This window comes from Diadema antillarum, unplaced genomic scaffold (assembly GCF_040938485.1).
Source record: "Diadema antillarum isolate AM-2024a unplaced genomic scaffold, OU_Dant_1.0 scf00000098, whole genome shotgun sequence".
NCBI lineage: Eukaryota > Metazoa > Echinodermata > Echinoidea > Diadematoida > Diadematidae > Diadema > Diadema antillarum.
Genome location: NW_027270987.1, coordinates 2,454,658 through 2,475,339, shown reverse-complemented (window position 1 = coordinate 2,475,339; position 20,682 = coordinate 2,454,658). Strand labels below are relative to the sequence as shown.

Below are 20,682 nucleotides of genomic sequence, written 5' to 3'. Positions count from 1 at the left end.
CTGGCTGTGAATGCGTTCCTCCCTGAGCCTGTGCAAGTTAAGAGGTGGTTGGTTGAATAGCTGGCCCTGAAAGTCTTTAAAACACACAATGGGACCACAACTGCACTGTTTAGACAGGGAAAGAGGAGGAAAAGGTGAGTGGGATTGGGTGCGAATATAGACAAGTGTAGAACGTCGGACATGGAGGGGGGGGGGGGGAACATGTTGGTGGTAGGGGGAGGAGGAGGGAAGGGAGGGGGACCACCGAGTGAGAATTAAGATGATGTGGTAGTAGATGACCTAATCATTCATTGGTGCCTTTGTTTTTGTAGAGTTGCCATGGCATTCAGAACTTGCAATATTTACAATATATCTTAACCAGAGAAAGACTCAAAGAGATATAGCATATGATTTTATCTTAATGTTATACTTTTAAGAGCCGATAGCGTGGGGTTTTTTGGGATGATGCGATTCATTTGCTGCCCACCGTGGCACATTCGTAAACTGCAAATAGCACCAGTCGGCGAATATGTGCGTCTAAGCATACGCTCATCAATAACGGTCACCTCCAGTCGAGATTCTTTGGCTGTGTGTGTACTTTACTCCGAGATCAGTGGTAAAGCTGTGAACAATTTGTTATGGGGATTCTCGAATATATCAGAGCCGGGCCAGCCTTTCCACTCTATGATATCCCCACACTACAGGATCTTTAAAAGGATGAGAGAGTTTGATTTTTTGCACTGCAGAGTTACATGGCTATCGGGAACTGACATAGAAAGGGCACGTGAATTCTCAGACAAGTCGAAGGAAGTAATGCCCGGTCAATTTCTCAGGTGACAACAATGTGTCCATGACGTAAACAGACAGAGGGAGAGAGAAAGAGAGAACGAGCAAAAGAGAGAGAGAGAGAGAAAAAAAAATGAGAATGAGATGAAAAGGGAGGCAGCTGTACGGGGAGAGAAGTCATGCTGATTGTATGGACGTGACAGGAAGTGAAGACTGCCATGTATTCAATGTGCGAGGAACATGAATGCAAAGTTTATGCTCCCCGCATGATTGTAGAAAGTCCTTCGCAGTCACCCCTCCCCTCCCCCCCCCTTCCCTTTTGAGGGGCAATGACCCAGAGTCAATTCATGTTAACTCTCTCTATGTATATTCTCTCTTTCTATCTATCTTTCTTTCTTTCTTTTATTCGCTGTTTTCAGCTGAGGAGGTCGGAGGTGCAGAAGAAGAAGGAAACTGAGGAAGCTTTGACAAAGATATGCAAGGACGAATTAGGTGAGCTTCACTTGTGGTAGAGTCTTTCCTTGTATGTTGGTCTTGTGTCTACCTCACAGATTATGTCTAAAAAAAAGGTCTGCATTTTAAGTTTTTGTTTGTTTTGTTTGTCTTACATTCTTCAAATTCAATTCATTTCCATTTGATTCGATTTTATTGTCCATTTCTGACAAGTTGTTTTGTCTGCATGCGTACTTTAATATCCATAGAATACATACATTCATACAAAGCACATGTGCATTGTACATGTATAACATAGATACCTAGACATGATAGACATACAAGAGACATACAGCAATACGAGATCAATTTTTGGAAAAATCTGGAAAAATTGTTGACAGTGCTACGATTATTACTTTATGTTTTTATTGTAGTTTAAAAAACAATACAAAACTGCAAATTAGATGTATTATATTGACAAGTTTATCTCATGATCAATTAGTTTACTTAAGTTTATCACTAAAAGCCTTGTAGATGTAAGATTGGAAATGAAAGAGTGGATGTGGTTTTTCATGTAATAGGATTATTTGTAGGTATTGTCCAGATCATGAAATCTTTATGCAGTCATTTGTAGGACATCTCTTGTTCGGGGTTTTTTTTATGATTGAGTAAGAACTTACAGCATTATGTTAAATACAGACTCCTCTTTGATGAATTTTTCTTTTGTGGATATGTCAAAAATCTAAATGTCTTTTAGTCTTTGAATTCTTATAATCTCATACTTTGTCTCACATACAAACTATAAATTATGATGATGCTTTCATCTAAAGAGTCATGAATAATAGTGAGGCATTGTTGAACCAATACATATTGGTAGAAGACAAGGGCATTGCTAGGACTCAATGGCCACAAGCAAGGAAAACAGGCAACCCAATAGATAAATCTTTTCATCATGTGTCAATCTCGTGACACGTTACCATTTCAGAGAGAGAAAAGGAGGAGGCACTGACCAAAAAAGCCCAAGAGAGGGCAGCAGAGAGGGAGAGACAGAAGGAAGAGAAGCAGAAGGCCGCCGGGGAGGAGGAGCCAGCATTGATTGAGAGGCACAACATCCTGAGCACCATCCCCAGCAGGGCGGAGACGGGCCTGTCCGAGGGGTCTGCCTTCGAGCCCCACGATGCCACCGGTGTCCTGATGGAGGAGGGGGAGGATACCATCCAGGAAGAGGTTTGTCAAAATTCCTGCAGAAGTTTACATTTGCGCAGATTTTGCGTGACATGAAATTGGCACGCAATTAAAAGCAAATGAATATTTTGCCTGTTGAAATTTTGCCTGAAATACTGTTTGATTCCTAGAAATTAAAAAAAAAATGCATGCAAAATTTATCGTACTAGTTGTGGACTAAGATATATGAACCACTTCTTTATAACCATATTATGGTTATAAAGGAGTGGTTCTTTGCGATGTCTATCATCGTTCCCCCCTCCTTTTTTTTCCACAGTAAATGACCACCCAGGTACAAGGTTTATGTGTGGTATGAATAGGATATTAAGATTGGAATTTCCCAAAGTGCTATAGTGTTAAAGTAGAGTAGAAATTAGACTGAAAAACATGAAGTTCCTTTTTTGTCATTGTTTTAAAAGCCAGAATACATACATATTTCATTGTGTAAAAATCTTTTCAAAACTTGAAAAAGAGCACTGTAAGTGAGATATTTCAACAGTCTCCTTCAGTCATAAATCTATTTAACTTAACCCCCTATAATCCCCAACATTTAACTGCATGCCCAGCAAAGTTTCTAATTTTGACTCGCGATCAATATTCAGATAATATTGTTTAATGCATGATAGTTTATTATGTACATCATGATACATGATACATGATACTGTCTGTAGGATAAATTAAATGATGAAATCTCCATATGCACACCCCGCCAGTCCATCATCCTAAAGTTTTAACAAGTGTTCCACCCAACCCTGATCATTGCAACAATATCTGCAGGTGACTTTTGACGAGCTTCCGTCCCACAAGCAGAAGCTCTATGGCCTGTTCGGTCAAGAGGAGGCCGAGTACTTCCTCCATCCAAGGATCGAGCCGGAGCGAAGGAAGGTCATCCGAGTGCCCCAGGCGGTCAAACAACTTGGAGGTAATGTGGTCAACCCTCAACATATACATGTCCACTCAGTCTCGTACCTCATGTCCAATAATAGCAGGTGGTGGTAGCACCTACGTGGCATGATTTCTTTTTGCAGCAGGATGTAACACACACTTTGGTCGCCAGTCCAAAGGTTTTTCCTAAAATAAAAATATCAAATCTGTAAGTTGGTATAGTACTTAAGAACTGACTTCTGTGTATTTCTTCAAAAGTTGGCATGCACATGTATAGAGCATGTACTGTTCTTTGTTACCTTCGATCAATTTTGGCCATTTTGTTCTATTATGTTTTAGCTGCATAATTTATTTTTTAGGGTAATTTGTTTATTGATTTTATTTTTAATCATATCAATTTTAGGTAAATGTTATGATTTTGTTTGTTTACGTGATAAAAAGTCACAAATATGTATTAAAAAAAGAAATTATGTACATGTCAAGACCAATTGTGTGTTGACTGAAATATAGGGGAAAAAAAGACACATTTGCATCCTCTCTTTAATGATCACATTGTAGATTCTTCATATTAAGATTCTCATTATCTCTGCATCCACAGGCAGGGCTGGTGCAGACACTTTGTGGGATACGCTGCGAGACAGGTCAAAGGTCAAGCTCCAGTATGCAGACGCACGCATCCCGCTAGAACTGAAAGACGCCTACGGGGCCTTTGTGAGGGAGTGCTTGACGAAGAACAAAACGGTTGCCAAGAGGAGCTTCTACAGTGAAACAGAGGTAAGAAAGAGGAGAATGGAGAAAGAGGGCACCTTGATTGCATCTATCTCTGTCCTAGTCTTAGGGGGGTTTCCCCCTTTTGATTTGTATGCCACCATGGGCGTGGGCGAGGCTATTTGCCGAAACTACTTTATGTTAGTAGTATTCTGTCTGAAAAGTAATGAAATGATATATGATGGAGGTGAAGGGACACCAAACCCCCCCCCCCAAAAAAAAAAAAGAAAAAAAAAAGAAAAAAAAGATGCACACTAAAGGTCAATGCATAGTCATAGTACAAGTATCTCACATTGATTAACAATGATGAAAGGCAATATTGGTGATTTGTGTTAAGCTACCACTGGGTTCCATTTCATTAAAATTTGATGTGGCAGCAAGTCTTGCTTCCTGATTGGGTGTTGATACAAGAACTTGCTACCCTGACAAGAATTTGCTATCCTAACATCATTTATGATATGAGATCCTGAAGATTCCTTCTCCTTGGCTGGTCTGCTGTCACTGAACATCTGTTGCATTCTCCACTCCATCTCTCCTCCTATGTTGTCATCTTTTACTGTATTTTTTTTCTTTCTCTTCATCCAAACCTTCCCTTCACACCTCCACCTCTCCCAAACACAACATCCCCCTGCATTTTCCTTCTCCCACCACCCAAACTTAAACTCAAACTCATCCTCCTTTGCCATATTTGTATCTTTCTACCAATCTCATCTTTTCCCTCCACATTTTCTTTCCCAACATCGTCCTACCAACCAAACTCAAACTCATCCTCCTTTTGCTTATTCCTATCTTCCTACCAATCTCATCTTCCCCTCCCCATCCTCTGCTCCTCTGCCTCCTCCTTCTCCTGAACACATCATCCCTGTGCATTTTCATCCTCCTCCTTCGAACCAAACTCAAACTCATCCTCCCTTGGCGTATTCCTATCTTCCTACCAAACTCATCTTTTCCCTCCACATTTTACTCCCCGTCCTCCTCCTAACAACCAAACTTAAACTTATCCTCATCTTCCTGCCAATCTCATCTTCCCCTCCCTATCCTCCTCACCCCTCATCTCCATCCCTTCTTCCCCATCCTTTCCCATCCCTCCCCACCCCTCCACCCCATCCTGCTCCACCCAGGTGCCCGACAGTGAGAAGTTGCAGGATAACAGCTACCGAGAGCGGGTGAAGGAGATCCAACGTCGGATGGAGCTCATGTTCCGGGCGGCGGTCGCCAACGAGGACAAGACCGGGGTGCTGCTCTATAACAACCCCATGCCGGACTTCAACAACCTGGAGGGCCATGAAGGACCCCTCAGATACCTGCCCTCCTGGATTCAAGTGGTCAGTGTGTGGCACCAAATCATAGAAATCAAGTAGGATGTGTGTCGGATGATGATAATTACAGGTGTTATGACAAGCTCACTTATGATGTACTGCTTTTGATGAGTTGAATTCAGTGGTCCAAATATTCTATTACTTGTGATTTCCCTGTATTGAACTTCTCCATCACATCATTGAGTTTAGAAAACATGCTGTTATTGCCCTGATCACTGGAATCAAAACCACAATTACTGGTACAATTGTTCTTTGAAGGCACGGTGAGAGGCTCCAGCTGCATTAGTTTGATGCACCACATCAATCTTACTGGCTTGAGCTTGGTCCTAAAAATGTGACAAAGGCCAGAATGTGCTGGTCAAAACATGAAACAACTCGCTTCTTTTCAGGACTTCACGCATCTTTTCAGGACTTCACGCATCCAAGGAAGAGTCTATGTAGTGCACCACAAACCTATGGAGCTGGTGCACACTTACATGGCGCTCATTCCACACCCTGTTGAGAATTCTTGCCAGCCTGCTACTTTCAGGCATGCACACACATACTAAACCCAGTCACCTTTAATGTTCAGCTTCCTACCACCTACACTGAGTACACCTTGGTAGAGAGGAGTGCTAAGGGTAAATATCACATTCAGAGGATGCAAATGCTGTGGTAAGACTTGAACCATAGACCCTCTTGTTGACAGCTCAGTGTGCACTCCACTAGACCACAGTACCTTTAGATACTGGAACTCCTAGATGTGTAGTGGGTGTTAAAGCAGCCCCTCCACCCTCGAGCACCCCCTCCCCTGGATCCGTGGCATATTAATTGATTTCAGTTACCAAGTCATCCATTTCCAGACGTCTACTGTAAAAGTGGAAATTTTTGTGGTTTTGAAATATTCACGCATTTTGTGCGAAAATTGAAAATTAAAGCACTCGAATATTTATGCTTGCCCTATCTTCCAATAGTTGATGTCTTGATTCTGCGGAATCAAAAACATGCGAAACTCTTCTTACCCAGCCGAGCGCGAAAAATTAGTCGTGCAAAAATATCCACTTTTTCAGTATGCCAATCTGCAACCAAAACACTGCTATCTAGTAATCACTGTCCCCTTCAAATTTTACAGGATGATGGTGATGACGATACTCAGAGTGAGGAGAAGGAGCTCAGCTACAAGAAATGGCTGCCAAGTGCCTCAGAGATGGAGCAGATGGAACCCTTCTTGCTAGGAGACAATGTCACCAGCTACGACATCGGTAAGCAATTTCCTTTTGAAGATCACTTGATAAGGAGACTACTATACAGTACCTCATAATTTCATTTTGGACATCAATATAAAGAAAATATAACAAAAATTCAACATATTTTCATATTTCAAGTGTAATGAAAAAGTACTTGACTTACCTCTTTCAGATAGCAGGCGGAATAATAGTACCCATGATATGTCAGTAAAAGGTTGATAGAATGTGCATTTTTCATGAAAAATGAAATTTTGTGGAATTCTCCTTTTATTTTCTTTATCATGCTGTCCATAATGATGTCATGTACTCTAGTAGTCTTCTAATCCAGCGATGACAGCACAAAAACTGCCAAAAAAAAAATCATAACTTTTGAAATTAATTGTCCAATTTTCCTCAAACTTTCACTGATATGTTATGATATGGCTGCATTCACTCTATTGACATTTATATTTAGGATTTGGTTTCCTTGAAGTTGTATGATTCTGCATTAAAGAAGGCATATGACATAAATTCATTGCTTTGAGGAGCAGAGAGTGCCCTGTTTGAACCCTTTGAGGACTTTGGATATCTAAGAGGCATCAGGTTAATAGCAATCAACAAGAAGAAAAGTCAAAGTTGTTGACGATGCAAACATGCAAGCACCATCAAAACTGTGTGATGAAATATATCAGCAGTCAAATGAAAGCTGCCCGAACAGGATCTGGGGCAGATTCTGCAGGAGAAACAGGTATTCGGATGAAACTGTGAGGATATCACAGAGTGTCACAGAATACCTCGCAGCTTTAGATGAGTGGTTTTGTGGTCAAATTCAAATGTATAACTTCCTATTGATAGATTTGAATGTCTGCTTCCATCATTCAATCCAGACATGGTTCAGGAAGACAGTGGTCGTCATGACGGCCTGGAAGGAGAGGAAGATGAAGAGGAGGGTGACAACCACTTCAAGGTGCTGGAAGATGACCCCCAGCTGGGCAGTCGGACGGTCAGCTCCCAGTCCCTTCCGGACCTCGCCCTGGGTGACGAAGAGGACATCGACATCTACCCGCCCCACCCCCAGCACTCCCACCAGGGGGATGGGCAAGGGCACCACCAGGCCCAGGGGGGCAGCCCAGGGGAGCCGGTGGACGGCTTGATGGGGGCCAAGGCTCCCAAGAAGACCAAGCTGGTCTTCCTCACTGAGAAGGATGCTACATGTGAGGGCCACTTTATGGAGAACATCGCAGCCCAGGACACATCAGGTGACCTGGTGACAGGTGCTAATGTGATGGAGGCGGGGTCGAACGAGAAGATCACACCCCGTGAGGATCCCTTATCTAGTAGACGAGGTAAATACATCAACATTCTGCAGTCCCTAATGACAGCAGCTTCCTCTAATATAACCTGTGAGAGTTAGTCCTGAGAACTCTGGCAATTTTTATTCTAAGTGAGATCAAATTGTTGTATTCGCACTGTAGATGATTAAAATGATAAAAAAATGTCCGAGTTTCAGACTTTTCGGACAATGCACTGAGCAAGATATGCTATGGGAACACTGTTTTGAATATTCATTATGTACTGATGGGTCAAGTTGTTTAATGTATTTTATAGAAGTGGCAATGATATGTAGGAGCACTACCAGCTAGAAATAGATTTGATCTCCATCTCTATCTACAGTATCTGTCTATCTTTCTGTATCACTCTGTACAGGCAAGCCAAAGCTGCGATCACAAACAGCACCAGATGCCATCGGCAAGACAGCATCCACCAGTGGTTCCTCTAGAGGAACCGGTCCCATCACGCCGCGGGACGGGCGGGCCAGCGAGAGGAGGAGCCGCGGCCCCGGCAGCAGCAAGGGGAGTAGCTGGGAGCCGCTCACCATGACGGCCCTCACCGACCACAAGCCGGCCATCCAGCTCCTGGGCGGGGCAGACTTTGCTCACGGCCAGGAATTCATGTGGAAGCCCATCTTGTCTACGGCTCCCAAAGGATCGTAGCCATGGGTTGAAGGAAAGAGAAGTCTGCAACACCTTGAAAACTGTCTTTTACATGCCATGAGTAGGAGTGTCTACCCTTGTAATCCGTGTGACTGTGATGAAATACTTCCAAAAAAATCATTGTGTCATCGAGATCTGAGGCACGACTGAGAAGTCCGTCCATGTCTTCAGAGTACCGTCCTTTTTATATATATATTATGAGATCCATTACAAGTATGCAAGATTTATTTGATGTATTTTGTGCAGGTTTTGTATACAAAATTTTGTATTTGAAGCTTAAGTACTGTGTCAGTGATTGATCAACAGGAATGATTTAATAGATGAGGGATTTCCATTCCATCCACTAGTACAGAGGTTAGTGGAGGTTGTGTAAATGAGCACTGCGTGTTTGCTACTGTACATACACTAGTGTGAGATGTAGGAGCAAAGGAGATTTTTATGGATGGTGGAATCAAAGTTGACGAGAGTATTCATGACATTCTTTTTGTGATAATCGCTTGTGTTAAGTGTTTTTTTTTGGGGGGGGGGGTTGGGCATTGCTGTCAGTGATGATGAAAGTCTGACACTGAATGGATTCCCCCAAATTCACTGCCCGGTAGCTGGATATTTGGCAAACATTAATCTGTGCTGTGATGATAAGAATAGTAATGTGTCCAACACAAAAACAGATTTTATTCACCATGGGTGTCACCTAATTGAAACATAAGTTTGTTATTGTTGTTTTTTTTTTTTGTGCAGTGCACAACAATCCAGGTGGCCCATTTGTTGTTCAGCTTGTGCCATTTGTCTGTTTGTTTGTCTGTTGTTCTAAACCACACTCTTGTGTGTAATGAAATTCTTCAGGGTCGGGCTTGATTCAACAGAAGTCATCCAAGCATTCTGTTGCAAAGAGAAAATGTAAGAAGCATTATAATCTTGACATGCCAGTGTTTCCTAACACATAAGACTAGCTGTAATCACTCTTTACTGAATGTTATTACCCGAGAGCTATAATGGGACAAGTACAAGTTCACTTTCAACTTCACTTTCAGATTCTATTGAATAACAGATATCTCCATACAGATATTGTTTTCCCAACAATTATAATACTAGATTTCGTCGGGTGCCCGTGCATTGGCCGCTAACGCAATACAAATTGTATTGCGTTAGCGGCCAATGCACGGGCACCCGACGATTTGTACTATTTCTTGTTTCTTGTCTCAAGCTAAATACACACACAAAAAATGTTTCATTTTGATTTGAAACAGGCAAGGACAATGCTTGCAGTCGTGAGCATTGAAGGGAATTTGGTAGAATGTGTGAACTTTGTTGCACCACATTTCATTCTGGAAAACAGCCAAATTGTTTAGAGGCCAGAAAGGTTCTTGGGTATGTTCAGTTGTCACTGGATCAGAAAATTTGAACTAAATTACCTGAAAATAAACTTAATTTGGAGAGACAGAAGAGTCTGTGTTGATATCTTCTTGGCTCTCACCTGGTAATCTGTGGTAACTTGGGAGTTTCAGAAGGCAATTTAGATATGATATCTTTGGACATTTCTACTCCTACGCTTTCGTTATCAGCCATTTTCATATGATTTGCATTCTCCTCGTGTGATTCCAATTTTCTTTTCTGGTGTAGAAATTGTATTCATATTGTGTTTTGTGTCTTGCAATTCTCTGACATGTCATGAGAAGCAGTCAAAAATTATTTTGATCTTGTTGTAGTAAGATTACAGAGGGCCCAGGGGTGGGATTGGCATAAGTGAAACCAGTGGCATGTCGTGTTTCTCGATCAGTAGGAATAAGAGCAGGGTTGAAAGAAATGAAGGACCTCTTGAATTTTAAGGAAAGTGAGGGGATGTACGGAAATATTTGGTTATTTTGAATGTTTAACAAGAAGAGTAAGGTGATTCGGACTACATGGAGTTATTTTTCAAGAGAAGAGTGATTTTGGGGGTGTAAATTACGTGCATTGGTGCTTTTTTGTCATCCATTATGGAGAATATGTATTACAGTGTATATAGTTTATTGTCAGCCTGAATTCAGGGAGAATTTATCAAAATTTCAATATTCCTTACACCGTTGAAAGTGTCAGCTGATTATATTAGTATGGTGTATTATTAATGATTTGATCAATGTTTACAGTGTTGTAAGTGCATCAACTCTTTTCTTGAAAAGTATTGTAGATTATTTTCCTATTTATTAATCAAAGTGTCCATTACTGTTGTATTCAGAAAATAAAAAAAAGATACTGAACATTCTCTTTCTCAAAGCAATTTTGAACATTGTTAAAGATAGTTAATAGTCACAAAATAAGTTCATTCGGATGGTTGGTGAATACAGATAAAGAGATTAGCCTATGTTTGAGAAAGATGACAGCCTGTTGTTGAAATTTTCACAGGTGAATTCAGCATTTGGATGTGTTTAGAGAACTCTTTGTCTATAGTTAATGGCCATTTTCATCATTCATTTTTGAAAAAAAAAGAAGAAGGAAATGAATGATGCTGCTTGAAACTTTTTATTCTTTCATTCATTTTCAATGGCCCTCTCACCTTTCCAAAGATTGGCAAAGTTGCCATGCGTATGCAAATCAATAAATGGTGCACAAGGGAACTTATCAATTCATTGGCCTGTTCTTCTACTACCTACAACAATAAATGATACGTGCCTAGAACATTCCACAAATGCAAAGCACGAGTGTTGCTGAATGAAATGTTTCTTCTGCCATCATAATGTTAGCCAGCTGCATGCCATGTGGAAAGATATTAGTTATGATTGTTTGGATCTGTCAGTTAATCACCTGAAAGTGTTTGGGTATAGCACGATTTTTTGGTTTTGTTTTGAACACATGATTGCATTGTCCCATGAATACAACTCCTCAATCAGCTCTACACAAAAATGAACCAAAATGTAAATATGAATGAGATTTGAATTTCTCTGTCTCTATGAGACTTGTTAGAAGATATTATGTGTTCTTATTAATCTGTGACACAGAAATTACTTGAAAAGGTGAAAAGATATAATATAATATAGCTTTATTCACATTTTTGTTTTTCTGCCTGAAAAGGCCATACAGGCTGAGATATCCACATGTGTTCTGGTTACAGTAAATAATAATAATACATTCATGCATACATGCATGTTTACAGACATACATACCGATATATAAAATTTTCATAGCACCATTTTTCCATTTGAATAAAGCTCATGGAGCTATACAACAAAACAAAATGACTGAAAATACAATGAAAGAAAGAAAAAAAAAGTATTTAGTTTTAGCTTCCCTGGTGTGCTCAATAAGTGAGATCTGAATTTTGTGTATAGAAAAACAAAATCAGAAACAAAATACATTCAGATTGAAAAAGCCAGAGTTTTGTCACCAAACAATTCCTTTGCTGAACATTTGAAGGTAAATATACATCTTTAACTTCCTGCATCAGTGCTGGTATTGTAACTGATATTGGTAATTAAAGCATAGTGATGTTGAACATTCACGGGTTCTTGTGCCGTGATTCACAGATGACGTACTTTAAATACATAGAATTGCAGAATTTGCTGACAAAAGGAGCTTGCAGTGATAGGCGAGTGCTGCCAGATATTAAGAGGTAGTGTTCATGGAAACCACATTTGGGCACATTTCATGTGACATGAAATATGCACAAAAATAAAAGTACACAAATTTTCTGCTTGTCATGTGTGATACTAGATATTTTATATTTTGATTTCATGGGATTTGAAACACATGAGATTCTTCTTACCCTGCCTAGCACGAAAATTTACTTATGAATGCAATTTTACATTGGTCACTGTTTGACTAGTATTATTTCAACATTGAGGGCGCTTCTTATGAAATACTTGTGTCTGTTATTTGCGACTAGGGTGAAGAGACTGGGCTTTAAATGAGATTTCTATTTTGCTAGAAAATATCTGAATAAACTATTCTCTTAACCAAACAACTTGTTCTACAGTGTTATCATTTCTTTATGCCCTTCAAGAGAGTGTGTACTGATCGTAAAGACTATTATGTCATTTTTTCAATCTTCATTTCATCAGGCCTAAACCAGTTGAAAAAAAAATCACAGAAGGGAATAAATGATTTCCCTTTAAAGCAAGTGTTTCTTGTGTGAAATTACTTGAGAACTAGTCTGTAAGTTTATTGAATTAACGTTACACACACTTGACACGAAATGTCAGCAGCTAGTGAAAAAAAAAAATGAAGCAATCGAAGAATTGAGAGAAAGAAAGAGAGGGAGAGAGTAGAAAGGAGGAGGGAGGCAAGAAGCTGAAGTAAATATGGCAGACAGTTTATACGAACTCGACAGGGAACAACTCATTTTAATGCATGTAGTCCCAATAAGTAACTGTTACTTGTGATTACAATTTCACACACAATCAGAGGTGTCATAGTACATGTATTCAGTATCATCCTATTTGGCTTAAAGGGACTGTACAATACTGGTTGAGGTGGGGATTCATGTTTTGAACATTCGTCAGTGAGATAATGAGAAACCTGTTGTGAAATGCGAAAGAGCATGTAATTTCAAGTAATTTTAAGAACGATTCCATGTTTATTTGATGAAATTGGTTTTCAAATGGCGGAGATATAAAAAAAAGATTAATAATAAAAGGCTACAGGCCACGCCTTTTATTAGCCTTAGGATCTCTTTGTTTCACTCTGTTTTTGGATATCTCGGCCATTTAAAAACCAATTTTCATCAAATAAGCATTTGATACCCCTTAGAATTGCATGCTCTTTGACATCTCATAGAGTGGTTTCTGAATATCCTGCAAAACATTCAAAGCTAAATCCTCACCTTGACCAGAACTGCACACACCCTTTACAACAGTAAATCACGATCTTTGGTGTAATGCATTGTTTATTTTACGGTTATTGATTGTGAACCCATATTCTACCAAAATGTATAATATACTGCATGCATTAAAAATATAATAGGCCCTACACAAAGCCAGGATGATATATAGATTTTGTCATTGATGCGGGTCATAGAATTATATCATAAATAGTATTATGCATTAAAAGGGCCCTAAAGTAGTAGAGTGTATGTAATCATAGTACATGTATTATACTCTATCTCGGATGCGGGCATATCAATATCGCGCAAGTTTTGCGTCACCGAGAAAGAATAGAATAGACTCATTCAACCAGCTGTTTTCATTCTCTGACAAATCCAGGAAAGGTGGAGAATATTTACCTAATGTGTGTGTGTGCGCGCGTGCGTGTGTGTGTATGTATGTGTGTGTGTGTTTTCCATATGACGGTAGATATTCCAACTGTATTTATTACAATAATTCTTTACAGTCTAAGCTGAATACCATTTCCTGTTCATGGCGTGTATGCACACAGCGACACGTACACTTTACACCACGCAATGATTGATGTACCTTCACAAGATACTGTAAAACATGATATATTCGCGGTATGACATTTTCACGAATTGGAGCCGACAGCCTTTTTCGTGGCATGAAATTTTCGCGAATTGCTACTGGCATTCAATGCATGTAGTGTAGACAAATTACAAAGCTTTCGCGTGCATTTTAATTTCGCGAATTTTGGCGCTCGCGAAATTCGCGAAATTAAAATGCACGCAAAAATTCCTCGTTTTACAGTATTGTAATCAGCTCCTTCCGAGCTAAAATGGGGTGGGATGTGCTGTGAGAATTAACTGGTTGGTGATGGTGCAGTCAGCCTGTTTACATTAAAAAACATTGAAAAGATATCAAAAAGACATCAAAACATAATGTTTAGATAAAATATTAATATACACATGATAAAGTTGCGAATGCGTGCATGCGTTCGTGAAAGAGAAATTGTGGATTTATTTTTACCAAAATATAGCGAATTGGGAGTGTGTGCTCCAGATGTACAATGTGTATTTTGAATTGGTTTTTTGTTCGTGCGAGTTTTATCCCTTAAAGGGGATGGGGATGCCTATCATGATCTCTAGTCTAAGTCTATTGTGTACATTTTTCCATTCTTCCGTCCGTTATGGTTGAAATAGATTCCATAATGCGGCAAGATGATCCGCAGGGTGGGGGAGATGCTCTGGATCTCTTTTTCTCGGTTTTAGTCCTCTGAACCTTTTCAAAACCACCCATATATACGTATCTCAAATGCAAAATCGAAACTGAAGGCCTTTAAATTTACTTTGTACGTTTCGCTTGAACACATTTCTGCTATGCACACGTTTGCTCGCCCCAATGCTAGTTGTATTAGCACGCTCTCGTCCATGATCAAAGGTCTGTTTATGCTTCCGTTGTGACATAGGAACCTTCACTCACAGATAGCTGATAAGGAAACCGTTGGCAGTTTTGCTTGCTGGTTTCCTTTTCATGATTGGCGGGCTCAGTGCAAGCGCGCTGCATGAAATATACTAGTAGGTTATGATATTGGCAACGGATGTTCAGAGGCAGACGGACGGTGCACACGTTTGAATTGACAGCAAACTGTACTATTTCTTGACTGTTTCGCGCAGTAGCATCAGGCTATCACAAAATGGAGAATATTTTCCAAGAGTACGGGGTCGGCATTGTGTCGGGTCTGCTTCTGCTGCTGATTTTCATAGCTCTCCTGGCGTACAGTGGCCTTTTCGTGCACATCAAGGTTATGATGTATCGCAAGCCAGTAGGTCGACTGCGCGTGGCGTATTTGTATGCTACGGGCCCGTACAAAGATTGCGGACCGCTCTTCGGGCGTGTGAGCCAACACGCACCACACCATCGAACTTTGGGGATCTACTACGACGACACTGAAACTGTAAGTAGGTCCCAAGCCCGCTTTAATTGCTCTCCTTGAACTTGAGCTTGAGATTCAGTGTAAATATTCACAATTAAAGGCATACCATTGTAAATGAAATTGTGAATTTCTTTTTAATTGACCTGCCATGGACCAGATGGATGGAGCCGACAGGTTGCTTGGTATCTGCGGAATTGCAAGCAGCCCATCCCACCCCAACCGCCCCCGCCCCCCCCCCCCCCCCCCCGTGGAGGGGGGGGGGGAGAAAACTTTTTTTTTTGTGACAGGCAGTGAAAATAATGTTTTTCATTTGCTTATTTCTTTATTTCTGGCTTTAAGGAAACAGTGTTATCTGTCATAATCATGTCAATTTTAAGCCGTCTTAAAACTCAGAGTAGATAGGAATTAAAGGTCCTGTTTACCTTGAGAAGGATTGATTAAAAAAATGTTCAAGATATCACTTTTGATGCATATGTTTCATCTGCAAATTGTCCATTATGCTTTTATAAATATAGGCCATTTGCTTTCCGTACTATAAACATCAACTGCAGTAGGTGTCTACAGCATTAACATCAACATCATGGACATGACCATGACGTGCAGCGCAACTATTTTCAACAGTTTGTCATTACTCTCATAATCAGATAATCATGTAGACTGCACTAATGGTACAGGATCTGCGGAAAGTATACAATATTGTACTGTATATGAATTACTCGTCATTTATGATGCAAGCGTGTTATGGGGCGGGGCGGTGAAAAAAGGGAGATCGGATATCCCCTCCCTCCCCTTCGGCGGGAAGATTCTCCGGGTACTGCCCCCCCCCCCCCCCCGTTCCGCGGCCCCTATAATCATGTACATACCATGTATTGTGACATTTCCCCTCATTTCGTGTTTTATGAATCGATGTATATGTGTACACCGCAAATAGCTCGGTGTTAGATTCAACACCACGGTTGATAAATCTAACACAAACCTGTGTCAATACAGGACCACATCAACGGGTGTAAAAAATGATGTTGTGATGATGTTGACAAGTGTTCACTTGGCACTTCGTCGTGGGGTTAATTTGACACCGCTAGTCGCTAGTGATATTTTTGGCACTGCACCGGTGTTAATTTCAATGGTATAACACTCGCCCAGTGTGAATAGGAGACCACACTCTCTGCTGTTACTGTGTTGTAGTCCCTTAATGTTTCCACAGCTATTTAATTACCTATACTTAAAAATATACATGTATTTTGAAGTGACTTAATTGAGCACCGGAAATATAACACAAACCCGATGTTTTATATTTAACACCTAACTCTTTGCAGTACATGGACTAGCAGAGTATATCGTTAAGCATGTGTTTTGTGTCTGTGTTGTCTTCCCACATCCATCTCCTCCTCCTCTTTGTCTTCCGCTTTCTCCTTGCTCATTTTCTCTTTCCTCCTCTTCCCTCTTCCATTATATTCTTTTCTCATATCCTCATCTCCCCATTTCTTCCTCTTCTGCTTCATCTCCCTCCTCATTAACCTCCTCCTCCTCTTCCACCTCTTGATTCCTCCTTATAAAGACGGCTGCAAGTAAACTGCGCTACCTGGTCGCCGCGGTGCTGAGCGAAGACGACGCGCTCGAGAGCGATGACGGGTTGGTGGAGGAGCGTCTTGTGAAGGACGGATTCCGCATCACCGAATTCCCGGCCATCCAGCGAGCCGTTGGGACTGAGTTTCCCTTTCCCTGGTTTATTTCCATCTTTATAGCCATCTTTCGTGTCTACCCCAAACTGCACCGAGTGATAAAGGTAAGCTGCAAGATTTGTGTCAGTCATGGTTTTGATAATGATTGCCAGTTCTAAGTTCAGATAGGTTCAATTTACCACCTTTCCCATTGTCCGGCACTGGGAGGACCTTTACGGGTGCAACTTTGCAACTTTCGGACCACAAAGGTGAAAAGTTCTGTACCTGTAAAGGTGCTCCCACTGTGACACAGTCGAAAAATTTGAAAAGTTGTACCTTTGAAGGTGCTCCCATCGGTGTAATACTCAGTGGTAAAGGTGAAGAGTCGAACCTGCTCTTCTTAGAATGTATAGGTATACTCGTTAAAGATAATGAGTTATAAAATCTATTAAAGAAATGCTACAGTCATAACGATCATGATGAATATGACGCTTATAACATGGGGTAAGATACGAATGATGACTAATGACTACGATGAAACTGGCGAATACGCAGTGTCATGCATATTCCGGGTTGTTTCTCATTCGACAGCTCGTGTGTGTGTTCATGACATTCATTTTAGTATGCTGCAAAGGTGTTTTGCTTCACCAGCTCTACTTGCCAAAACAACAGTAAAAAAATCCCCAAACAAAGAGAAAATTTAGAGGACAAACAAACATTCAACTGCAAATGGATGCAACATATAAACGAAGTCGGAAATCTGCTTGACTTGTGTTCGGAGAAAGACGAAAAGCAAGAACGGGAAACACAGTTTGATTTTTTTGCTGCAAGTAGTTATCATTCTTCACTATTATTTTCCCCCATAATTTATGCTCTTTGCAGAAAGAGGGTCTTCACGTCGGGCCATGTTTGGAGCTGTACGAGAGTGCCAAAATCCGCTTTATCTTGCCGCTAACCGACCATGACGCCTTCTTCGTACCCGAGTTTCACAGGGCGTAATGCGGGAATTGATCCGGACTAAGCAAAGGAAGAGCAACGTTGTGTCTTGATTGTAACATCACCTGTATTTCAAAAAACGGTATTCCATGGGAGGAACGGTCTAATTTTACAGCTTTTTGTTTTTGTTTCACATGCTCCCAAGAGCATGTCATCTTTAGAAATTGTGAGTAACCGCGATAATAAGCAACAAAAGAAGACTAAGTAAACATCTTAAATTTAGAGGAGCAACACTGTATAGCCTATAGTGTCTCTAAGGGTTTTCATTAAATGCGCGCTTCTCATTTCTTTACAAGGTTTTCATTTACACTGGTGGTCTAACATCGGGTCTCGAAATTCCCATAAAGTCTATGCTATTGTCTATGCAAAATTCGCTCGCAACAAACACGGTAATAGCAACATTTTCGTTATAACGAAATCATTTCCGCGCCCCATTGACTCAAAAGATATGATGCGAAATGAGAATCGCTTCCGAAATTACATAGCGTAGCAAACATTAACAGATATCAACATTAGCATGGGCGTACGCTTCACATTTTAGTACGTTTATAAAGAAATCCCTCTGCCTTCGCTCCCTGTGTTTCCGAGGGGGAACATGCGTTATCATAATGTTTATCCGAATGAAATATGGTTCGTTATTCCTAAGGTTCGTTAATCCTAACATGACATATGCTGGGATAATCCGAAAATTATTTTAATCGTCGTTATCTTTTTCTCGGAAAATGAAATAAGGATCGTCAATCCAAAAGTGAATGGAAAAGATGAATATACTTGCGAGTACATTTTACAAACCTTCGGAATTACAAACCTTATGCCGTTTAGGATTAACAAACCTTCAGAATAACAAATCCTTTTTATTTTCGGATTAACGAAGCTTTGGAATAGCAAAACCTTATTTCATTTTTCAATTGAAAAAAAAAACTCCTTCGGAATATCGAACCTTCACAATGAAGTGAATAGTGAAGTTAAAAGGAAATAGAGAAAAGATGAGTATACCAACAAGCCTTCGGAATTTCAAAGCCTATGCCGTTATTGAATTAATTATACTCAGAATAACGAATCTTTTTAATTCTCGGATTAACAACGCTTCGGAATAGCAAACCTTATTTCATTTTCGGATTGAAAAAAAGACACTTTCGGAATGAAAACATTATTTCACTTTCTAAATAACGAGCCTCGGAATAATGACACTCCTGAATAACGAACTTTTGGAGGTGTTTTTTTATTGTTAAATCGAAAATACAAACAACTTCATTAGCTCTTTCTAAAATGCAAAACTAAAACGAAATTAGTGAGAGATAGCGTCACATCTAATATTGCTTTTCAGCGCATGATGAGCATTCAATAAACAACGTATACAATATAATATGCATGATTTTTGTATTTTCATTAATATTTGTATGTATAATAGCATTGTCCGGTTAAAACACAGTTTCGATCTAGCGACAGAAAATTGCCCGTCCCGTGGACTTTGTCATAAAGAGATTGCACTGTATACCTATGACACGGGATTCACCGTGCACGAATAAGTAAGTATGTGAGCTAGCTATATACGAAATCAGTGAATCTAAATTGGGTTATTTGAGCAGTCACAGAGTTTTGTGTAATTATATACGCCATTTACTATATTTTGCAATATCAACTACACATACCTTCATTTCAGAATGTTAACTATTTCAATATAGACCTTTCATGTACATAAATCTTGCTGTAAAAATGGTTTCCGTAACTTTTGTTGTATATTTATGCCCTGGTTTTTATGCTATATTGTTTGTAAAAGGGGAAAAAGTAGAAATACGATGGTGTAGCAGACCAAGAGTCCAAAACGAAGACGGCAGGTATACAAGTACCCACAATTTGATTTTTTTTTTTTGCAGCTCTGTAAAAATATACAGCCCTCTTATCTTGGAAAAAATATTGGGATGTAGTAAGATGATTTCTGGTTAAGATATATACTATAAAATTTTGCAAAACTGTAAAATTGTAGTGCCTTGATGGACTGTGCAGTGTTTGTATTAAAGTGTGTAACCTGTATATGAAACAACGACGTCCGATACTATAGGCAATTCTATATTTCGTGTCTTCTATACAGGGATTAAAAATGAGGCGAAGAATTTTTTCTTATGTTCAAAGGAGACATATTTTCTTCTCTGCTTGCATATTAATGTCAAAATATTGAATTCATTGGGAAATAAAGGAGGCAAATACTATACTGCATAAATAAAATCATCATGATACGCTGTGGAGAATTGATTTGTGTCATTTAAAAGTCCGAATAGACGTTGCTTTCAATCATGATGATAAGCAGCAACAGGCAGGATGTACAAAGACTACACTTGTACATGGAATAACTAAACCTTGATTGTATATTTTGCAACATCTTGAAGATCTTGGTCTTTTTTGTGTGTGCCTTTGTGTCTGTATACAAGTGGTGTCAGGTCATAATCTAGCATAATCAACCAACACTAATATACACAGTGCGGATATACATTCATGTATATGAAATTATATGTAATGTACAATGTTATGTATAGAATATCTATGTCTATCTATACATATATATATATATATATATATATATATAATTATCAGTAGGCCTATACAATATATATATATATATATATATATATATATATATATATATATATCATATAGGCCTACATAATACATGTAATATAATGTTCAGTAATAAGTAGTC

The 20,682-nt window shown here is 39.6% G+C and overlaps 2 protein-coding genes across 2 annotated transcripts in view; both read left to right on the top strand.

Annotated features, from left to right (window-relative positions):
* The window catches only part of LOC139718660 (uncharacterized), a 132,409-nt gene extending 123,817 nt beyond the window's left edge, over nt 1-8,592 (top strand). Inside the window, exons 5-12 of the mRNA XM_071630118.1 lie at nt 1,185-1,257; nt 2,183-2,424; nt 3,199-3,343; nt 3,905-4,080; nt 5,196-5,399; nt 6,505-6,634; nt 7,486-7,944; nt 8,306-8,592. Of these exons, the coding sequence (XP_071486219.1) occupies nt 1,185-1,257; nt 2,183-2,424; nt 3,199-3,343; nt 3,905-4,080; nt 5,196-5,399; nt 6,505-6,634; nt 7,486-7,944; nt 8,306-8,592 (1,716 nt within the window). The remainder of the gene's footprint in view (nt 1-1,184; nt 1,258-2,182; nt 2,425-3,198; nt 3,344-3,904; nt 4,081-5,195; nt 5,400-6,504; nt 6,635-7,485; nt 7,945-8,305) is intronic.
* Nucleotides 8,593-14,981: 6,389 nt separating this feature from the next.
* Nucleotides 14,982-20,319, top strand: LOC139718636 (testis-expressed protein 264-like). Its single transcript, XM_071630096.1, has 3 exons — nt 14,982-15,348; nt 16,886-17,113; nt 17,871-20,319. Exons 1-3 carry the CDS (start codon nt 15,088-15,090, stop codon nt 17,985-17,987), a joined length of 606 nt encoding a protein of 201 aa, XP_071486197.1. The 5' UTR covers nt 14,982-15,087; the 3' UTR covers nt 17,988-20,319.
* Nucleotides 20,320-20,682: the final 363 nt, after the last annotated feature.